General features: G+C 46.0%; 1 protein-coding gene across 1 annotated transcript; it reads left to right on the top strand.

Moving 5' to 3' along the window:
• Window positions 1-24: 24 nt before the first annotated feature.
• Ints15 (integrator complex subunit 15) lies at window positions 25-12,735 on the top strand. Its single transcript, XM_047534291.1, has 6 exons — window positions 25-552; window positions 993-1,214; window positions 3,078-3,243; window positions 6,969-7,496; window positions 8,369-8,408; window positions 11,939-12,735. The coding sequence occupies exons 1-6, from the start codon at window positions 361-363 to the stop codon at window positions 12,138-12,140; spliced, it is 1,350 nt and encodes a 449-aa protein (XP_047390247.1). The 5' UTR covers window positions 25-360; the 3' UTR covers window positions 12,141-12,735.
• The last annotated feature ends 8,629 nt before the right edge of the window (window positions 12,736-21,364 follow it).

Here is a 21,364-nt window from a genome sequence, read left to right as displayed (position 1 = left end):
TGTCCGGGCTGCGCCGCCAGGGGGCGCCCTCTCGAGCGTGCGCCGCCTTGGCCTTCGCGTGGCCCCTGCGGGCCGCCGTCGTCGCCCGGCATTCCGCCGCCGTTCGACTGCGCGGCGTCGGCTCCCGCTGCTCTGGGTGGCCCAGCAGTCGGACCCCGGGCACCCGCTGACCACTGGTGGCGGCGGCGATGGCCCCCTGAGCGGACCGGCAGAAGGTAGTGGTGGGCGGGCGGACGCCGCTGCCCGGCCCTGGTCGGGGCGGAGACCGGGCCGCGCCTCTTTGTCTCCACAGGCGGCAGCGCGTCCCCGGCTCCCGGGCGGAAGTGGGACGCGCGGGCGCTGGGCCGCAGCGACCGCACCATGAGCGACATCCGCCACTCGCTGCTGCGCCGCGACGCACTGAGCGCGGCTAAGGAGGTGCTGTACCACCTGGACATCTACTTCAGCAGTCAGCTGCAGAGCGCGCCGCTGCCCATCGTGGACAAGGGCCCGGTGGAGCTGCTGGAGGAGTTCGTGTTCCAGGTCCCCAAGGAGCGCGGCGCGCAGCCCAAGGTGCCTGCCCAACCGAGCCTTTCTCCTCGGTGACAAGCACTTAGCAGACCGCCGGGTTCTCACCCTTGGCCTTGCTCCTACAGCGGCCCCCCAACTCCAGTCCCCAGCCCTGCAGCCCTGCAGCATTGCTCAACCGCGTGCCTGTTTTGCAGGCGTGTGACAGTTCTTCTCCGAGGTGTTCTGGGATGAGACTTTGGGGGCTGTCCACTTACCTCACTAAAGGCCTGTTATCTAAAGTCTAAAACTGTGGCTCCGAGATGATAATGAGATATATGACTTTTCCCGGAGCTTGGCAGTAGAGTTCTGCTCCCTAGACCTGGGCTTCACAGGGGTGAAAAATATCCTGGGGTAACTAACGTAGTTCCTGGTTTCTCACTGTGTGAACTAACGGGTATGTGAAAGCCACATTTCTTATAGCTTGTCCCGGGTTTGTTTTACAGAGACTGAATTCACTTCAGGAGCTTCAGCTTCTTGAAATCATGTGCAATTATTTCCAGGAGCAAACCAAGGACTCTGTGCGGCAGATTATTTTCTCATCACTTTTCAGTCCTCAAGGGAACAAAGCCGATGACAGCCGGATGAGCCTGTTGGGAAAACTGGTGTCCATGGCGGTGGCTGTGTGTCGAGTCCCAGTGTTGGAGTGTGCAGCCTCCTGGCTCCAGGTACTGCTCCCCAGAGTTCCTAAAGATCAGGGATCAGTCTACTATCAGGGTCATTCATTTAACTGGATCTCAGGAGAGGTCTTTTCACATGTGCCATGTCCTTTATCATAACAGCCCTGCATACTGATATTTTCCAGTCCCATTTTTATTTACAGAGCATGACAATTCTTGGGGACATAATAGTTTTTAATGACAAGTTAATTTTTTTTAATGGAGAAAAAAGGTCCCATCTTCAGAACAAGTGAAAAATCATTCTTAGGGGAAAATGACAAATGAACACAATAGCATGCAGTCTCAAAGATCATTATGTGTTAAGGTGTAGAAATGTTTACCCATCATTAGAAGATAGTTTTCTGTACAGTCAATAAGCAGGTGATTGTTTTGCATAGTTCTAAGGTGACATCACATAGTTGCTAGCCTTGCTAATGGATATATCAAGATAAAAAGTATATATTACAATGGGTTTAGTATTGGATGATATTTTGGAAAATTCATTTCACTTTGCTCTTTTGCTTCTCAAGGTCTGAAAAATTAATAATCTATTTAGTTAGTGACCAAAGTTATTTACTAATCTGTTCCTTAGCAAAGCTAACAATTTACTACAGTTTCATCAACCTGCTTTATTCCCAATACTTGAAAATAAAGAAAATATTTGAGGTGCTGGGGATTGAATCCAGGTCCTTGCACATGCTAGGCAAGTGCTTTACCACTGAGGCACATCTAAGTCCAAAAATCTGTTCTTTCCCAATTTAATTAATAGTTTTTCTTATAATCTTGTTTAGCCATAAAATTTAGCTAACAAAATCATGTTATTTGTAGTACACAGGAGAATCTTAGTGAAATTTATACCTTAATTCTCACCAATCCAGTTTCTGGGCATCCAAATTGATCATTAGTATTATATTTAATCTCAGAATTCCCTTTATCCCTGACAAATCTACTCTAACCAAGTTTAGCATCTTCTAGTGTTTCACTGATCTCTTTTCATGATGTTGTGTTGACATTTTGACAAAATCAAAACAGATATCAACAAAAAGATCTTGGTGGTTTTTGAGTCAGGGTTTGCAACCTGGAGTCAGGGGCTTCAGCTTTCTCTTGAGGACAAGTGGAGATATCAGTGTTCTCAGGGGCAGATGACAGGCCAAATGAACAATCTGACCTTACTGTCTCCTTGGAGTTTCTCTAGTAGGCCCAGTTGTGCCCTGGAGCTACTGCATCCTCAGCAGTTGCTGAATGTGACCAGAGCTACTGATTGACATATACCTGGGAGGGAGAATGCAGGGGAGGGTGGTGATGTAGGATTCAACAGAATTGTAGAAACATGTCAAAGATTAGAGGATTATAAGAGGAATATTTAAAGTGCTGCTCTAAACAAATATTTTGATCATGTGAGTTCTCAAACTGTCACAAATCTCTTCACAGTGGTAGCAGCTGTGAATTTTTACCTGCAGAGTATCACCTAGAATCATTTAGGGTTATAAGAGTTGTCCCTTCCTCACCTGAAGTCAAGTAATCTTTCCTTAGTAAACTTTGAAGCAAGGGTCAGCAAATGTTTTGGGTAAACATTTTCATCTTTGTAGACCATATTTTCTCTATTGCAGTTGTTCAGTTCTGCTCTTATAGTGTAATAGCAGCCTTAAACAGTGGGCAAACAAATGAGTGTGGCCTCGTCTTGGTGAACTTTATTCACAAAGATGGGCAGAGGGGCAGGTTTGGTCTGTGGACTTTAGATTACTAAAAGAAACTGTTAACATTTCTCCTGGAAGTGGTTTTTCCAGTTCTGATGGTCTTCAGCATTTGTACATGGTTGCTGTCTGCTGGGTCACCACACTTGTAGTTACATGACCTGTGTCTTCTTTCCAGCGGACACCTGTGGTCTACTGTGTAAGACTTGCCAGGGCTCTCGTGGATGACTACTGCTGTTTGGTGCCAGGCTCCGTGCAGACGCTGAAGCAGATATTCAGTGCTAGTCCTCGATTCTGCTGTCAGTTCATAACATCTGTCACTGCACTCTATGACTTGTCATCAGGTAAAAAAGTTATACAGGTTGTTGCCATCAGAGAAGCCTCAACTGATTGCCAATTTTATTTTCCAGTGAATGCTTTGGCATTTTTTTTTCCTCCAGAAATATACTTCTTTATTTTGGGCCTAAAACTAAAACTGTGGACAGCTGGACCTATGAGTTTCCTCAGTATCCCCTTGCCTGAGTTGGAATGGGTAGAAGTGGCGAACAGCCCAAAAAGCCAGGATTTGGAGTCTGGTGAAATGTGACCTTCTCCCTGGACATATGGCCAGCCTCTTTACCCCCTACTTTTTATTTTGAAAAATTCAGAAAGTTGCAGGAATAATACAATAAACACTCACATACTTCTCACCTGGATTCAACTATTAACATTTTGCCATGTATCGTCTTTGTCCCAATGTACACACACAGATAATTTTTTCTGAACTATTGAGAATTTATCGCTGATATCATGTACCAAATATGTAAACACATATCTCCTAAAAATAAGAACGTTATCTTATGTAATCAAATTAACATTATCGCACCTGAGCAATTTTGTTTGTACTTTTTCCTTTTGTTCTTGTTTGGGTTTTGTTTTGTTTTTAAATTAAACTACACCTGAGAAATTTAATGCCGGTGGAATTCTCCTGTGATATAGCCTACATGCAAATATCCCTACTTGTCTCAGTGGTTTTTCATAGTTCTTTTTTTTTTTTCCCCCCACTTTGAGGGATCAGGAAAATTCAGGAGCCAGTCAGGGGTCACACATTGTACATAGTTGGCACATCTCCTTGGTTTCTTTAATTCTAGACCAGCTTCCCAGCATTTAAAAGTAATCTCTTATGACATTGACATTGTTGAAGGGTTCAGGCCTTTTGTTTTGCTGAATACCCCTTAATTTGGATTTATATGATTATTTCCTTTTGAAAAGTTTGGGGCTATACCTATTTGAAATAGTTCCACCTGGGTGATGGTATGTCTTCAGTGTCTTGCACTGGGAGGTACACATGGCAGTTTTACTAGAGATCCTTATGTTAGTCACAGAATAGTATTTGGTTTTGACTGGGAGAAGCCCTTGTCCAGCATCCCTCTCCAGCAGCAGAACTCTCTGGTCAGATATCCAGTTAAAACAACAACAACAAAACAACCAATAGAAGTTAACTAGCTGTGGTCAGTTTGGGACAGGAGACTCAGATCCCCACCTACTTGGCTCTGCTGCCCACTTCCTTTCCCAGGGGTGAGTTCCAAGAAACAAGGCTTTCTCATGCACCAAATTCTTCTGCAGCTGTGTCCTTGCACAACCCCTGCAGTACCATGTAGTTCCCAGGCAGGGGCTATGCCCATTGTTTTTTCATGTGGGAAAGTTGTGGTCCCTGATGAGTGGCTCTCTGTGTAGAGCCAGGCTCAAAGCCTGCTTTTTTTTTTTTTTTTTCTGGAGTCGGGGGGCATACTGCGGATTGAACACAGAGCACTCGGCCTGCTTTTCTGCTGTGTTTCAAGTTCTTCCTTCTCTGCCCTTTACTCTTGCTGTCCAGAGAGCTGACAAGTAATTTCTTATCCTGGTCTGATAACTAAAACAGCAAAATGAGAGCTTTTGACGACACTGTCTCTATTCTTTTTAGCCCAGTATTAGTCTCCACCAATTCCCTGACTATATTTAAGCCTCCTTTTATTTGTAACTTTTTTTCTTGTTTTTAAACTTTTTAGTTGTCTAGAATGTTCATGTGGAAATAGTATAGACATGCAAGTGCATACCATATTCCCATGCTAATTCCATACTCTTTCTTTAAGAGCAGTTAGTTAGCAGGGATTTGCAGTGGTGCATACCTGTAATCCCAGCAGTTGGGGAGGCTAAGGCAGGAAGATTTCAAGTTCAAAGCCAGCCTCAGCAACTTAGCAAGACCCTGTCTCTAAATAAAATATTTTAAAAGGGCTGAGGATGTGGCTCAGTGGTTAATGCCCTTGGGTTCAATCCCCAGTACCAAGAAGGAAGAATAAAGCACTTTTCCCATAGTGCTGTGCTCCTAGGGTGGAATTTTCTCTGACTTTGTCCTGCAGAGGTTTCCTAAGAGCTGTTATTAGCTGGGAACTGTGTTCAGGCCTTCCATCTTCCAATGGGAAAAACTTATTCAAACCTAGTTCAAAGTATTGTAGTTGATGTTTCAGGTGATCAGTTATTTCAGACCAACAGGACAGAAGTTGTTCTTAACAGTGGGAATGAATGAATTAGCATGTGGAATAGGATATAATGACAGATTGTATCTAAGACATGGTGTTTTTCTTGTAAACTGGAATAGAAGTCTGATGTATCAGTGATTCCTCAAGCCACTCAGCACAATCGTGATCCTGGAGGGCCAGACTTGAAGACTGCTATTCAAATGGTGATGGATGCTGTTCTTTGGTGCTCCTGCTAACGAGAATATTCTGGGGGCATGTGTGTCTTCCAACCACACACAAAAAAAAGAAGTTCACCTAACCATGCAGAGCCTCCTCTTGCCTGAGTGGGTGCTGAGAGCACCAGTCTCTGAGGAGGAAAGTGTGGAGTTTTAGGATTCAGTCACTAAGTATGCATGTTCACATGTGTGCCCATGGCACATGTGCATGCATGTACACACTGACTTCAGGCCACTGGACACCTCGCTTTGACCTGGGGCATACAGCAGAGAAGCAGGCATGAACCTGGAGTTGTCCAGACAGAAACATCTCAGGGAATCAAGGGATACAAGAATGCCAAGTGAGGGTTGGAGACAAGAGTACTACTTGCTGCTGCTGTCACTTCACAACAGGAGGGGCAATCCCTTTATTCCAAATAGTTGTAGGAACAATCTCAGGAATAAAACCAGAGAAAGAATAGCTGGAAACCTAATCTTTAAAGTTGACTTGCTTCCCACCATCACCTCTTTCATGCTTGGCCTGAAAGGGACTCTGTCATCCTTAGTTTTCCCTTGAGTTGTGGGGTGTGCAACTCCAGAGAGGAGCTGGGGACACAGCCAGTATGACATGCCAGTCCCAGGATGGGCAGTGTAGCTTGTAGTCTAAGAGTCAGGCTGCCTGAGATCGGATCTGAGCCCACCACATCCTTGAGTCCTAGGAAATTATTTAACATCACTGTCTCAGTTTCCTCATCCTTTTTTGGGGTGACAGAGTTGTGTGAGGCTTAAATGGGTTAATCTGTCCTTGCTATTATTGTTCTTTGTCTCAGCACTGGAATGTGCTAGGTCTCAGGGATCACAGGAGGACACAGTGTTGCTTAAACTAGCTTTGGGGCTGGGATGGTTGTTGGCAATGGACAGATGACTGACAGGACTCTGAGTTGCTCTCTGAGGGCCACCATAGCTATCACTGTACCGTGAGGAGACAGTGGTTGCAGGGAAGAACCCTGCTCACAAGGGAAGGAGTGAAGTATAGTGGTAATTTTGAACATAAAAAGTGTGGGATTTTATTTAAATTGACACCCAGGAGGATATTTCTTCAAACCATAAGTTGTATGCCTTAACAAGTGTTTCTTTAGCCTCTATGTTGGCTAGAGGGTCCTGGGCACTGGGGATGTAACATTGACTAAGATAGGAGTCCCAGCCCTCTTTGGCAGTTGTTCTAGAAAAAGAGACAGAAAATAGATTACTAGGCAGTAATGATCTGAATGCCAGGCAGGAAGACTATGAACTTTAGGGATCCATCTTCCCTTGCCCACTTGCCACTCCTGTTTCCAACGTCAAGAACACTTCTGACTCAGCGGTCTTTGTTTGCAGATGATCTCATTCCACCTTTGGACTTGCTTGAAATGATTGTCAACTGGATTTTTGAGGACCCAAGATTGATTCTCATCACTTTTTTAAATACTCCAATTGCAGCCAATCTACCAATAGGATTTTTAGAGCTCACCCCACTCATTGGATTGATTCGCTGGTGCGTAAAGGCCCCTCTGGCTTATAAAAGGAAGAAGAAACCTTGCTTATCCAATGGCCATGTCAATAACAAGGTTGCAAAGGACTCGGGTGTGGGGATGGACAGAGACTCCCACCTCTTGTACTCAAAACTCCACCTCAGCGTCCTACAGGTTCTCATGACGCTCCATATGCACTTGAAGGAGAAAAATCTCTATGGGCGCCTGGGACTGATCCTGTTTGACCACATGGTCCCGCTGGTAGAGGAAATCAACAGACTGGCAGATGAACTGAACCCCCTCAACGCTTCTCAGGAGATTGAGCTCTCACTGGACAGGCTGGCACAGGCTTTGCAGGTGGCCATGACCTCAGGAGCCCTGCTATGCACGAGAGGTGGGTGCCTCCCCTGCCCGGGCCTCCTGGGAGTGGCAACAACATCACCCAGGGAGAAAGAAGATAGGGGCTCCTGTTTTTGACTGGTTTAGGACTTCCTTTTCTCCTGGTAGATGCAGGGGAGGAGGGTAAAAGTCTCAGAACATCTCTTAGTGGCACTGTGCCACCCTGCTCTCTGCATACCCCCATCAGAGTGTTAATGTGCCAGGCATAACATCTGGGCATCACCTGGCTCTTTTGACCTAGAACTAAGGACTTCTTGAGAGCACTGATTATTTTTCCTCTTAAGGAATCTTTTTTCTTCTGCAGTCTTTTTTTCTTGAGGCACAATTTACATAAAGTAAAATGCGTAGGTACATGTGCAAAGTTAGAGGTGTACCTGACAAATGTATATGCTTACATAATTGCTGCCCTGTCAAGGTGTACATTCCCATTGCCTGTTTTGAGGATTACTTAATTCTTCTGCATTTCAGTGCTTGAACTCTCCCTGGAGAAGGACCTGGTGCCAGTGACCCACTTGAGCATGCTTCTTAGCTATTGATACACTCACAAGAGTTGCCTGTGTCCCCAGCTGATGGTTGCTGGTGTTGAGTTTACCATCTTACTACTGCTCCTGTGCCTTGGGTGTCTGCCTGCCTTTGGGCTCTTCCCCAGACACCTGACAAATTGCTAACAAGGCTGCCCCCTCTCCTAAGTGGCTTCTTGTATTTTGGGCCTATTTGTTAAAGCAAAAACAGAGAGGAGAAGCCAGTTTCTACGGGATGCTGGAAACGTGGAGTATTGCTGCCTTGTAAGCATCCTTGAAAAGTACCTCAGCCAACATTCACCTTCTCTCCAGTCTGCTTCTTAATAATGTGTCTCCTTAATTTCAGATGACCTGAGAACCCTGTGCTCCAGGCTGCCTCATAACAAGTAGGTGTCCTTCAAGACTTCTAGCTGGGCCAGCTTTGCTGGGGCAGAGAGGGAGGGTGGCAGATGGCAAAGCAGGGTGACCCTTTTGTCCTGTGTTCCTTAGGGAGAGGTGGTCTCAGGGTCCTGAGCATGTCTCTATAAGGACCCCCTGCAGGACCTGGTGGTAAGTGGGGAACATAAATGTTAGCATAACCCTCATGAGAGGAGTCCTAAGTAGAAATGTGTCCCTGTTTTTAATTTTGTGGTACTGTAGATTGAACCCCGGGCCTGGCACATGTTAGAAAAGTGTTCTAAGATACACCCCCAACCCCTTTTAAAATGTATATTTTGAGACAGGATCTCACTAAGTTGGCACCACCCTTGCCATCCTTCTGCCTATGTCCCAAGTAGCCGGGATTACACACAGGCACCACCATGCCTGGCCAAAAGTGACCTTGCTGGGAGTCAAGAGAAGGGCACTCTAGGCGTCACTCAAGCTTACTAAGTCACTGAGCTTCTGTTTGGTGGTGAGGATGGTATACTGGCACTTTCTTGGTGACATTTTGAATTACACCATCCTTCAGAGGACCATAGAGCCATGGCCCTTGAGTACAATGTGTTGGAAATGTCAGGACTTGGGCTTCTAGCAGCAGGGACCTGGTTTCTGAGTGATGCTGCTAGATTTGCTGTGACATTTGGGTGCTCTTCATCTGTCTCTGAGCTTTGGTTTTTCCTTTGTCATACAGGGGCAGGACTGTTCCCTGCCTTGCCAGGGTGGTGCCAAGGGTGAAATGAGGTGGCGTTTGTAAATTTTGCCTTGTCCCTACCCATGGGGCCCTCTCCATAACCACAGTCAGAGTGAAAAGTTGTATCAGTGTCACACAGGTTCTGTCAGAATCCTGGCCCTGCTACTTCCTGTCTTTATGACCTTGTGAAGTTCCCCGCCTACTGCTGCCTCACTTTTCTCATTTGAAAAACCATGATAATTATAGTTCCTGCCTCAAGTCCTTCTCACCTTGCCCCACCCCAGGCCATAGGGTTTCATGAGAATTGAATGAGCAAAAACAGTGCTTAGAGCAGTATTTGATGCACCACATCTGGCATTAGCTGCCATCACTATCACTGTTCCTCTAGTAACTTAAGAGTTTCACTTCTGTGAATCTATCCTTAGAAAAGAAACTAAAAGGCATGTGTACAAAAATGTTTCATATAAAATTAAGTATTAGTAGAAGAAAACTGGCAGCAGTTTAACTGTCCACAGGAGACTTGGTAAGTTAGTTGTGATGTGTCAGAAGGGCAGAACATTGTGTGTATCCACTAAAAATAGTAATTGTGAGGACTGTGCAGGGAAATGTTTACAGTTGAAGATAGAACTGCTGGGCACAAGGACAGGTTTATAGCGGTGAAAACAACTGAGTTAAGTTGGTAGGATTATTAATGCCTTTCTTTCTTCAGATCATCACATTGGCCCTTAAAGGGAATTGCTGGGCTCTGGGACTGGCTTTGGCAGGCAGTGTGAACAGGGGAAATGAGCAGTGCTGCTCCCCTGTGGATATCACAGCCTCCTAGGCCTGGCCCACCGGCTCTTCAGAGACATGCATAACTGGAGGCCAAGGGTCAGCTGCATGCCGAGGAAGTATAGTCTGGGACCATGGTTGGGGGACCCTGTTGTCCAGCCTCAGTGAGGCATTCATGCAAGTGGTGAAGTGAAGAGATTCTGGCAGGACACAGCAGCTCACTTGGGGTGTTCCAACAACAGGACAACAGGCTCTCTCAGGCCAGTTTCCCTCAGGAGCTCCACTGCTCTTTTTCTCTTTTATGAGTTCCAAGAAAATCCCTTGGAATTTCACATGAAATACTTTGAATTCTGATGGTCTCTTTTGTGTTAATTGACTTTCCAACTAGACCAGAAACTTCTGGAAACACTTTCATTGTCTAGCAGGGAGTGCATATTCAAACATACAACCCCCATTTTGCCTGTGGTACTCATTGGGTTTATATATTTTGGATCATGTTTCTTACCCAGAGTAATAAAAAAGTAGTAGCATAAATGAAAAGGCAATCAGAAGAGCATTGGACCACCAAACTACACCAGCTCTTTTCATAACCAAGACCCTCCTGTGGTCTAGCAGGTTGGATTTGGTGGTGAGAAAGACTGGCATAGACCTTCTAGACATAGGACCCAGCTAAGCCAAGGTCCTAGGGCTAAATTAGGAGAAGCACAAGTAGAGCTGAGTGTCTGTAGCAAAACTGGAGGCCCTGGAGGCGGGGGAAAGGCTGGATAGGATGCCTGTGTCCTAGGTGTGGAGAGCCCTGGCAATTTCTGATGGGGAGAAGTCCTGGGGAGTTGTTTACTTGAAGCTGTCTAAGATGGAGTAGACTGAGGTGGGAAAAGCTAGAGGCAGTGAGTCAAGCTGTAGGTTCTGCTGATTGTCCTGTGGGTCATGGGCTAGAAAGGATAAGCCAAGGAGAAACTGAGTCTCAGAAGGACCCAGAGTTGGGAACTGATGCTGAATTCAGGGAGGAGGCTCTCTAGAAGGTGGAGGTTATGGAAAGGGAAAGGTCTTTCCTGAAGAGGGACAGGTCCAAGTACCTCAGTGGGTTGGTTCTGAGTGGAGGGGAGCTGGGGGTGCTGGTGAGGCTTGTGATTGTTCACAGAGACCCAGAGTCAGGTTGAGTAGGTAGGCTATGACCTTGGCACGAAGGAGCTTCTGAGAACTGTCTGTAGCTCCACAGGTGGGAGAAATGGGTTCCTCAGGTTAGTAGGCCTAGTCTGCATCCTAGGGCACACTGTGCTGAACTCTTGATTTCAGGGTCATTTGAATGGCTGGCTTTTGTGGAGCTTAGGCTTGGACTTCAATTAGGACTGAGTCATTAAGAAAGACTTTGAGGGGCTGGGGTCATAGTTCAGGGGTAGAGCACTTGCATGCTGTGGGGCACTAAGTTTGATCCTCAGCACTACATAAATAAATAAATAAAGGTATTGTGTCTATCTACCACAAAAAATTAAAAAAAAAAAAAAAAAAAGAATGACTTGGAGAAAACTATGGCCTCCTGTCCTGATTGCCATCGTGCCTCAGTTATAGCCACTGTAAGTGGAGGGCCAGCTGAGGCTGAAATGGAAGCTGACCTGTGGTCAGCCCCAAGCTCCAAGGGCAGAGAGGGTGCAGATGCCATGTCAGGAGCCTTCATGTAAGCCACGGGCTGGGGCATAGACTGCTCTCTCCATACCGTTGTTGCTGGGGGGGGCCTAACCCTCCCTCTTTTGGTCTCTCTCAGGCTCTGCCTGGATCTCAGGCTGAATCTGGCCACCCCTAGTTACTTTCCCAGTTCTTCCCTAGCTACCAGCCTCTTCTCTGCTGTGCTTATTGTTCACCTACTCAGAAGCCCACATGACTGTGCCTTCATTGGTGCCTCTCCTGGCCTGTGGACATGTGAAGTGCCACTATACCTGGGCACTGGGTGCATGGGATTAGACCGGGCCCCAGAGCACAAGTGTTGCAGAACCTTGTCCTGGAACCGGCAGTCCTAACCCTTTTTTTTGTTTGCAGCCTACTCCAGCTGGTGATCTCGGGCCCAGTACAGCAGTCGCCACATGCAGCACTCCCCCCTGGGTTCTACCCTCACATCCACACGCCCCCGCTGGGCTACGGGGCCGTGCCAGCCCACCCTGCTGCCCACCCTGCCTTGCCCACGCACCCTGGACATACCTTCATCTCAGGTGTGACATTTCCATTCAGGCCCATGCGTTAGGCCGGCCCCTCCTGAGCCACCAAGCTGCAGTGTGCCTTCTGCACCTGGATTGAGGAAGCCCTCAAAAGGGGGTACTGGCCCCACACAAGAGGACCCTGGGGAGGCAACAAGTGGCCCCTCCTGGCTGTCAGACTGTCTTGGTGCGGAAGTTCCAAGTGGTAGCAGTCCAGGTGCCTACCTGGTCATGTTCTTAAAAATCCAGATTGGATGGATGAAAGGAAAAACGTACAGACCTCTGCAAAGAGAGTGCTGGGAGTGTTTTTAAATATGCCAATTTCATGAGCTTTGGTTTACTTACGTGTCATTCAGACATGGAGCCTGTGCCAGGAGGAGCACCAGTGGGGAGGCTGCACCTGCAAGTCCACTTGCCTGGTCTCTTCCTGAAAATGTGACATCTCTGCCATAAACACAGGCTCCTGCTGCAGCTCCATGAGCTCAGAGCTGAAATGGTGTGACCCAAGCTTGTATGCGGCACTGGGCATTGCTCAGGGACACCTGTCGGGATTTCCTGCCCTCTTGGAAAGGAACTTCTCTGGTTTATTGGGCGTCTCTAAATTTTCCTTTCATATGTTCAAATAAATTTTTTCTAAACAGTTTTGTAGACTTCATGGAATTTTTTGTTTCATTTTTGTGTTTTTTGGACTTGAGTCTGTGTCTGTCTGTGTGTGTTGCTTTGGACTGAACCCCAGGCCTTGCACATGCTAGGCAAGCATTTACCACTGAGCTACATCCCAGCCCTTATTAAGCAGTGGGGAATTTTTACCCCAAGCTGCAGTAATTGTGGTAAAAAAAATTGAGCCCAAGTTTTTAGCCACTTTGACAGAAACACTACATATACTGTCTCTACCCTGAGCTGGGCCTCTGGGCTCAGCAGACACTTGAAGTACTCCAGTTTGTTTGCTTCAGGTTTGCGTTCTCTTCCCTCAGGTACAAAATAACAGCCCACAGGAATTTTTTTCCTAGCATACTATTGGAAAGTTATCTGCTTTGAGTTTCCATTCATTTGGGGAGGAAGAAAAACTCAGTGACCATGTCACTATTTCTCCTCTAGCCTGAAAGCAAGAAGTGACAAATTATAACAGCAAACAGTGGACCATGAGGGGACAGATTAACTTGTAGGGAAGAAAAGAAATCTTATTTACTCTTCCATTCTTGGTTGAAAGCCATGGCCTGGAAGACAAAACAAAACCAGGTGGCCTAACTGTGTGTGTGTGTTTAAAATCTAGAGTTCAAGGCATCCACCAAGGTCAGGAAAATGTGCTGAGGCAAATTGCATGTAAGAGCCATCCTTGGTTGATGAGGCCACATGTTCCTTCTCAGGGACAAGAGCCCACAGCTTTCCCTGGGCCCCTGGGATATCAGCCACAGCCAGGGCATAGGAACCAGCCTGCAAGGTGAAACACATCAGGAATTTGTTTTCCCATTGCTTTAAAGAGCCATGAACTATGAAGGACCTTTCCTTTGAGTTTGATTTCATTATCTGTGATTGAACATGTTTCATGTTTTTGTGTAAATCTGATGTCAGACCAGGAACTGGAGGAAAATGTCTGCCTCTCTCGGGAAACATCCCTGAGACAAGAAATCAGCACTGGCCCCATTCTTGGTATTTTGCTGCTACCAAGTGTTTCAGAAAAAAATTAAAAATCAGCCCTCAGTCATTTCCTTGTTCCAGACACTCTAAGTAATGCAACCTCCACCAAATATTTCAAGGGGCTAGATGCATCTGTTCCTCTTGAACACAAGATGGTTCTTGCCAAAATAAAAAGGGAAAAAAAAAATTAGGAAAGCCAAACTTCCTTTGTAGGTATTCCTGGCAGGGAGTACTTAACCTACTGGAAATGGTGATAGAAGCTGACTGTTCGTGTTTTCCAATTCTTGTTTTCTTTGTTATTAAAAATGAAAAGGATTCCTCCTGTGGAATATTATGTGCCAGGCACTTGCCAAGTGTTTTGCATATATTAAAAATTCATATACTAAACAAAAAATTAATATATGAGAAAATATCTGCAATGTATCAGCGTATCTCCAGAATGTACACAGAAGTACAAATTAATCAAAAGATGTTCAGAAAGAAGGGATGAAAGACATGAACAGAAAATTAGATGAGGAAATCAAAATGACCAATAAATATGAACAGATCGTCCATCTAAATGGTAATCAGGAAAATGTAATTACATCAGGATGTCATTTTTTCACTTACCCATCAGATTGGCAAAGCAGAAAGTAGCTAGAGGTGTGGGGAAACAATTATCACATGGTGGTAGAGTAAATTGGTTTTTGCCATTCTTGAGAAATTAAAAAGTGATCCTGTGATTCAGCAATCCCAGAAGCAAAGAGGAATGTTCAAGGATGTTTTTCCACAGCGTGTTTTTTTAAGTAGCAGTTCAATTGAGACATAATTCACATACCCAGCTGACCCATTTAAAACGTACAGTTCAGTATTTAGTATATTCACGCACTCATGCAGCCATTACCACTACGTATTTCAGAACATCTTGTCATCCCCAGAGGAAACGCCATTCCCTCTAGCAGTCACTGCCCTTTCCCCCCAGGTCTCGGTAGTCACCTATCTGCTTTCTGTCTATAGGTTTGCCTTCTCTGGATATTTCTCATATCAGAATCACAATGTGTGGCCTTGTGTCTGGCTTCTTTCACTTACCACAATGTTTTCAAGGTTCATCCACGTTGTAGCATGTGTCAGCGCTTCATTCCTCTTTATGACTGAACAAAAATCCATTGTATGTAGGTAATATTTCATTTATCCATCATTGATTTCTAACTTTTGTTTTTTATGAATATTGCTGTTCTGAATATTTGGGTATAAGTTTTTGTGTGGAGATGTTTTCAATTCCCTTGGGAAAAATGCGTGCGCACACACACACACACACACACACACACACACACACTTTGGTGCAACCTTTTTATTTCCCCCCCCCAGTACTGGGGATTGAATCCAGGAGCTTGTGCATGCTGGGCAAGCACTTTACCACTGAGCTACATCCTCAGCCCTTTTTCAAATTTTGAGAGAGGACCCCATCAGGTGGCCCAGACTGGCCTCAAATTTGCCATCCTCCTGCCTCAGCATCCCAAGTCACTGGAATAACATGCATGCACCAACACACCCAGCACGGGTGGTGCCATGCCACCACCAACAGGGCAGGATGGTTCCATAATGGGCACTAGCTCATGGTGAGACTGGGAGAGAAAAAAGAAAAATGCAGATATTCTTTTCCCATTCATCTGCTCCAGGGACCACTTTCCCCAGAAGACTGATTCAACTGTAGTTTTGCCATTTTTGCCTGCTATGTTCTTGGCTTCAGCCACCCAGACCAAGGCCAATAGATGAAGAAAAAGACCAACAGCCAGTCAGAAGATGGGTCTGCTGTCAGGCTTTATCTTTTGGCTCTTCCTCCCAACCTGTCTGCTATTACTTTTTTTTTTTTTTTCCAGTACTGCCCAAGGGCTACACCACCAGCCCTTTTTATTTTTTTTATTTTCAGACAGGGTCTCACTAAGCTGCTGAGCTGACCTTGAACTTAGGATCCTCCTGCCTTAGCCTCCCAGGCATGACCCATTCTTCCCAGCACTTCAGGCATTTACTTTTTGCATTTTTGAAGTTTTCAGTTATAATTAACTGGAGAGGAAAGTGAGTTCCCTCTTACCTCCTCTGAAAGCCTCCCCATAGATGTAATTTGCTTTTTCCTTGGATCTGGGGATTGTCTGAGAGCACAGAGTTAGTTACAGATCCTTGTGCACCAGGCTTGGGATTTTTCTGGTGATTCAAACTCATAAAACCAAAGGTGATTGCTAATTAATTTCATTTCTGGCATCACAGTGATAAACTCAAGATAGCCTGATTTCTGTAACTCAGGCCCCCCTTGAGCCTGACTCTCCCTCAACAGCATGTGTGTTGACTGCTCAGCTTAGTGTGGCTAACTGGCTGCCTCCCATCTCCCAAGTTCTGGTGGCCTGATGGGGAATCCCTGACTGGGGAAGGGTCTATAAAGGACACTGAGATTCCTTTAATATCGCAGGACTTGTTTCCAAGCTGCAGACAGTGCTGTGGCAGACAGAACTCAGCTCTTAGCCCTCTTATGTATTGCCTTAGTCAGAGAGTGACGGCTTGCCCTCCCAGGGTACCAACACTAATGATAGATGCAGGCATATAAAGTCCCTCCCTGCCCCTTGTCCCAGCTCATGACAACTCTGAAGAGCCATCCTGGCTTCTGAGGTCCTCATAGGTTCACTCAGGCCCTTTACTATGGCTGCATCACTGTCCAAAGCCCCCCTCTCTCTAGGGTTCCTTCTATCTTTCCCTTCCAGTTCATAAATTCTGGTTTCAAGAACCCTCCATCATAAGGCTCCTACATGCCAACCTCCATCCTAGCATCAGCTTCCCAGGGAAAAACCTGCAACAGTCATTCTTCACCAACAGGCCTAGGCGTGTCCCCAGGCTGTGGGGAAGTGTTTTCTTTCTGAGATGCCCCTGGCGTTATGAACCACAGTCAGTAAGCACCATGGAGAACCATCCTTGAGAACTAATTTCCTTCCCACCCATATGATGCCTGACACAAAAGTTACCATCCCCTGTCTCCAACCTTCCCCCTGGAGGTTTAGTGCACATCCTGGATTCAGCCAGCAGAGCATCCTTCCATCCTACCTTACACTAAGAAGTGCATTTCAATGACCTGCACACCACCACACCTGTCCAATAAGATCCTCTCTCTGACCCTGGTGCTTCCATCCCTAATCTGTTTCCAAAATCAGGGGGGAAGTTCCCATCCCTTATGGGGTAAATAGTTGAAGAGGGACATGGGGAGTGGCAGATGCCTGTGATTCATCCAGCCCAGCATTCCTGTCCCAAGTCTTTGGATTCTTCCTCAACCCCAGACCAACAGTGTGTTCTAGGCACAGGCCCATATTTGGTTCAGGTTGGCATTGGCTCTCTGAAAAATGCTGGCACCATGCCCTGCGGGCAAGTTGGAACAAAATACAGACTCCCATTAGCACATGGTCCTTGCTGTCAGTTTGACCCTATGTACACTCTGCTCCTGGGCTGTTTCTCCACACTTCTTCTACCAGTATCAGCTTTTTAGAGCTGCAAGTTGGTATGTTATTGCCATTTCTTCTGAGTTCTAAATGTTCCTCTTCTCCCTACCTTGATTCTGAGTTGGCCTTTGGGGTTATGCTGAGGATAAATTCTGACACTTTAGAGAACATTACAGTGGCAAGAGGGGAACAGTAGGGGTGTAGTTTTTGGGGGGGGGCTTTGGGGTGTTTCAGAAGGATTGGAAGAGGTCTAGTACCTGGTTCTTATATTTCTTCCAAAATCACTGTGCGTGGTCAGCATCCTCAACTTTCCAATTAACACCCCAACACGAGTGTGAAGCATATGTCAGGGCGATGAGTCTAATATGAATCATGCTCCCCCAGCCCAAAACTCATATTACCGAAGTCCTAACCTCTTAGTATCTTATTTGGAAATAGAGTCACTGCACATTGGGTTTAGATGAGGCCATTATGACTGGGCCTAATCCAGTATAGACTGGAGGAAATGAGGACACATGCACATACAATGTGTGAAGATGAAGGCAGAGATTGGAGTGATGCCTGTGTAATCAAGGGATGACAAAAATCACCAGAAACTAGGGGGAGACATGGAACTCTCTCCCAGCCCTCAGAAGGAACCAGCCCCGATCAATCTTGATTTTACACTTCTAGCCTCAGAACTGCAAGATGATACATTCTATTGTTTAGGCCACCCAGTTTGTGGTACCATCTTATGGGAGTGTTTGCAGACAGAGTCCTTGTGGAGCTCCCTTCCAGTGGCCCAGGATTTACTTCAGACCCAGCTTTTCACAAGTGTTAACCTGAGGTTGCAAGCACTTCGAAATGCTCTCAGAGCAGCCAAACTGGATGGCGCATACCTCTGATTCCAGCCACTACAGGAGGCTGAGGGAAATTTGAGGCCAACTGGGCAGCTTAGTGAGACCCTGTTTCAAAAATAAAACCTTTTTAAAAAGGGTTGGAGATGTAGCTCAGTGGCAGAGCACTTGCACCTCTGTGAGACCCAGGGTACCATGAAGAAAAAAAAAAAAAACTGCCAAGAGCCACCAAGGGAAGGCCCAGCTCAATGTGGACAAACGAACACTAAGAACACGGAGATCTTTTGTGAAGGAACTAACACAATCATATGGAACCACCCAACACTGTGGCCCTGTATCCCTTGTGACCTTTGAATTGATCCAGAGCTTCAACAGAGTACATATGGCGCCAGGTGATCCTAATTGATACCTTAATCAATTGTTTAATGGAACACCTTTCCCCATTCCAGAATGTGCATGGGGATCTCCTTGTCTCTCCCCCAAGTTGACCCGATAACCAGTACCAGATATCCCACAGTTTCCAGGGAGGACTATGCCTAGATGCCCCTCTAGTACCAGTTTCTGCATGTGTTAGAATTCTCTGCAAGCAACAGAAACAAATAGACACGGAAAGTAAGTTTCCTGGAAAAGTGCAAGGGCAGTTCACAGAAAGGGTGGGAACCAGCAGAACACTGAACTTTCCAGCACTGGGACCCAAGGGACTGTCTCCCTAAGATGTCTCCACCAGATTGTTCAACCCAGCGACTTTTGGTCTGACATGTCTCTGCTCCAGACTTGTCGCAGTGGGAGAGGGTGGCCTGCTTCATGTGGGCCATGCCACACCTCTGTGGACTAGGGGTAGGAGATGGCTCTTATGCTAAGTAGTTTTTGCTGTATTAGTAGATGTAACATGACATCCCCAATTTGACTTCACCTATTAATTCATTCAGCAAACACTCATTGGGTGCATTTTATACTAAGTGCTAGGGAGACAATGCAACCAACCCAAACTCCTTGGCTCGTGTAACTGGCAGCTTTGTGAGGGAGACAGACCCTAATCAGATTGCAAAATTAGTCATGCAAATGTTTCTTAGTTCATTCTGGCTACTACCAAACACAAAAAAATGCCAGAAACTGGACAGCTTATATAAACGACAGAAATTTATTTCTCATGGTTCTGGAGGCTGGGGAGTCCAAGATCAAGGTGTGCAGATTCAGAGTCTGGTGAAGGCCTGCTTCCTAATACATAGACCACCATCCTCTTGCTGTGTCCTCACAAAGTGGAAAGAGACTGAGGGCCCTTCTAGGCCTCTGTTACAAGGGCACTAATCCCATTCAAGAGGGTTCTGACCCCATGAACTAATCACCTCTCAAAGGATCCAACTTTTGGGGCTGGGAAGATAGCTCAGTTGGTAGAGTGCTTGCCTTGCAAGCACAAGGTCCTGGGTTCGATCCCTGCACCACAAAAAAAAAAAAAAAATCAAAGGATCCAACTTTTAATGCCATTGCTGCGGAAGTTAGAATTTCAACACATGAATTTGGAGGAATACAAAATTCAATCTGTAGCAACTGGTGCATGGTGCTCCAAGAGCAGAAACTGGGGAGTTTCCCTGATGAATCATATCCAACATTTGTGCCCTGGGTCACCACCAGCACATGCTTTGATATGCATACTAGACAGAAGAGTCAGTGCTACTCTCCTATCCGCCACTCTCCCTCAGAGCATATTCCAAAACTCTGTCACCTTCAGCAAGAGATGAAGCTTCCTACAGCCCCACAGCCATAGTTCAGGTGCAGATCTCAGTCCATTGCATTCCACTTGCCCTCTGGGCCTTCCTCTTGGCCCCACTGGCTTTCCTTCTCACATGTAAAGGACCAGGAGTCAAATGGCACACAACATCCCCCCTGGCAATGCTGGAAGCTAAAAGACAAGCAAGCCATGCAAGTGCCAATCTGTAATCAGTGCCCAGTCAGGTGGGAGAGTACAGACTTTTCAAACAGAGTTCTCCAGAGAATTGGCTTACATAATTGTGGAGACTGAGAAGTACCAAGACCTGCAGTTGGTAAGTGGAAAGTCAGAAGAGCCAGTGTCTAGTGATAGTTCAAATGTGGGGGCTGAGAACCTGGAGAGGCCATGGTATAAACTCTAGTGTGAAAGATGGCAAATTCAAGGCTCAAGAAAAACCAGTGTTTCAATTCATGAAAGACTGTCTCAGCTTGGTCAGTAGGAGGGGTTCCCTCTTACTTGTTCCATTCAGGTCTTCAGTTGATTGGTGTAGTCCACTTACATTGGGGTAAACAATCCATCTTATGCAATCTCCTGATTAAATTGTCAGTCTAATCCAGAAACCCCCTCAAAGTCATTCCTAGATATCTGGGTACCCCATGGCCCAATCCAGTTGATACATACAATTAACATGGTTCCCAAAGAGGTACTCTCCAGATACCTTTTCTCAAGTAGACGACTAAAGAAGTCAGGTGTGGTGACACACACCTTGTTTGGTTTTTTTGGGGGGTGCTGGGGATCGAACCCAGGGTCTTGTGCTTACAAGGCAAGCACTCTACCGACTGAGTTATCTCCCCAGTCCCAACACACACCTTGTAATTCCAACTACTTAGGAAGGTAAGGCAAGAAGATCATGGGTTCGACCTCAGCCTGGGCAACATAGCAAGACCTGATCAGAAGCAGAAGTAGGAGGAAAAGGAGGATGAAGGAGGAGAAGAAGGAGGAGGAGAATCTACTCCACCATAGATAACCAGTGCTAGCTACAGCATTATTCTCAGCAACTTAGCCCCCAATGTCCACACTTCCAACATAGTTGCCAGTGGTCCTACTCTACAAATTCATTAAAGGTGCCAGTTAGTTGTTCATTGCCTCTTGATTTGGTCCCCACGCTTCTCAATATTGCAGGAGGCTGGAAGACTGCAAACTACATTTCCAAGACCCCCTGGCCAGCTGACTTCTGACTAGATTCTGAGAGAACAGAAGTCTGGTTGGGATATAAAACAATTCCTGCTTCTGGTACCTTCATTGGTGGCTGGTGAGTTTGGACTTCTATTTCCTTGCTTCATTATCACTTTTCCAGCCATGGCTGCAGCCACTCCCAGCATACAGCAATTACCTGACTAGCATGGTGACTCTCTACAGCATCACGTTCCTTTTTGCTCCTCTTGCCCTAGGGATACTAATCTCTGGTATTCTCTTCATCCCCTTGGTGGTACCCCAGCCCTTTTAACATATTTGTAGCCATTTTCCTTTGTTCAATGTTCTGTGTAATTGCTTAAGAGTGCTTCTGTTTTCCTGGATGGACTTTTCTAGGCTCAGTCAGACTGAGGTTCCACTACCCTGTGGCTCCATGT

Source organism: Sciurus carolinensis, chromosome 18, assembly GCF_902686445.1.
Source record: "Sciurus carolinensis chromosome 18, mSciCar1.2, whole genome shotgun sequence".
Taxonomy (NCBI): Eukaryota; Metazoa; Chordata; class Mammalia; order Rodentia; family Sciuridae; genus Sciurus; species Sciurus carolinensis.
Note: the sequence above shows the minus strand (reverse complement) of the source record. Positions and strands in the feature narration are given on the sequence as shown.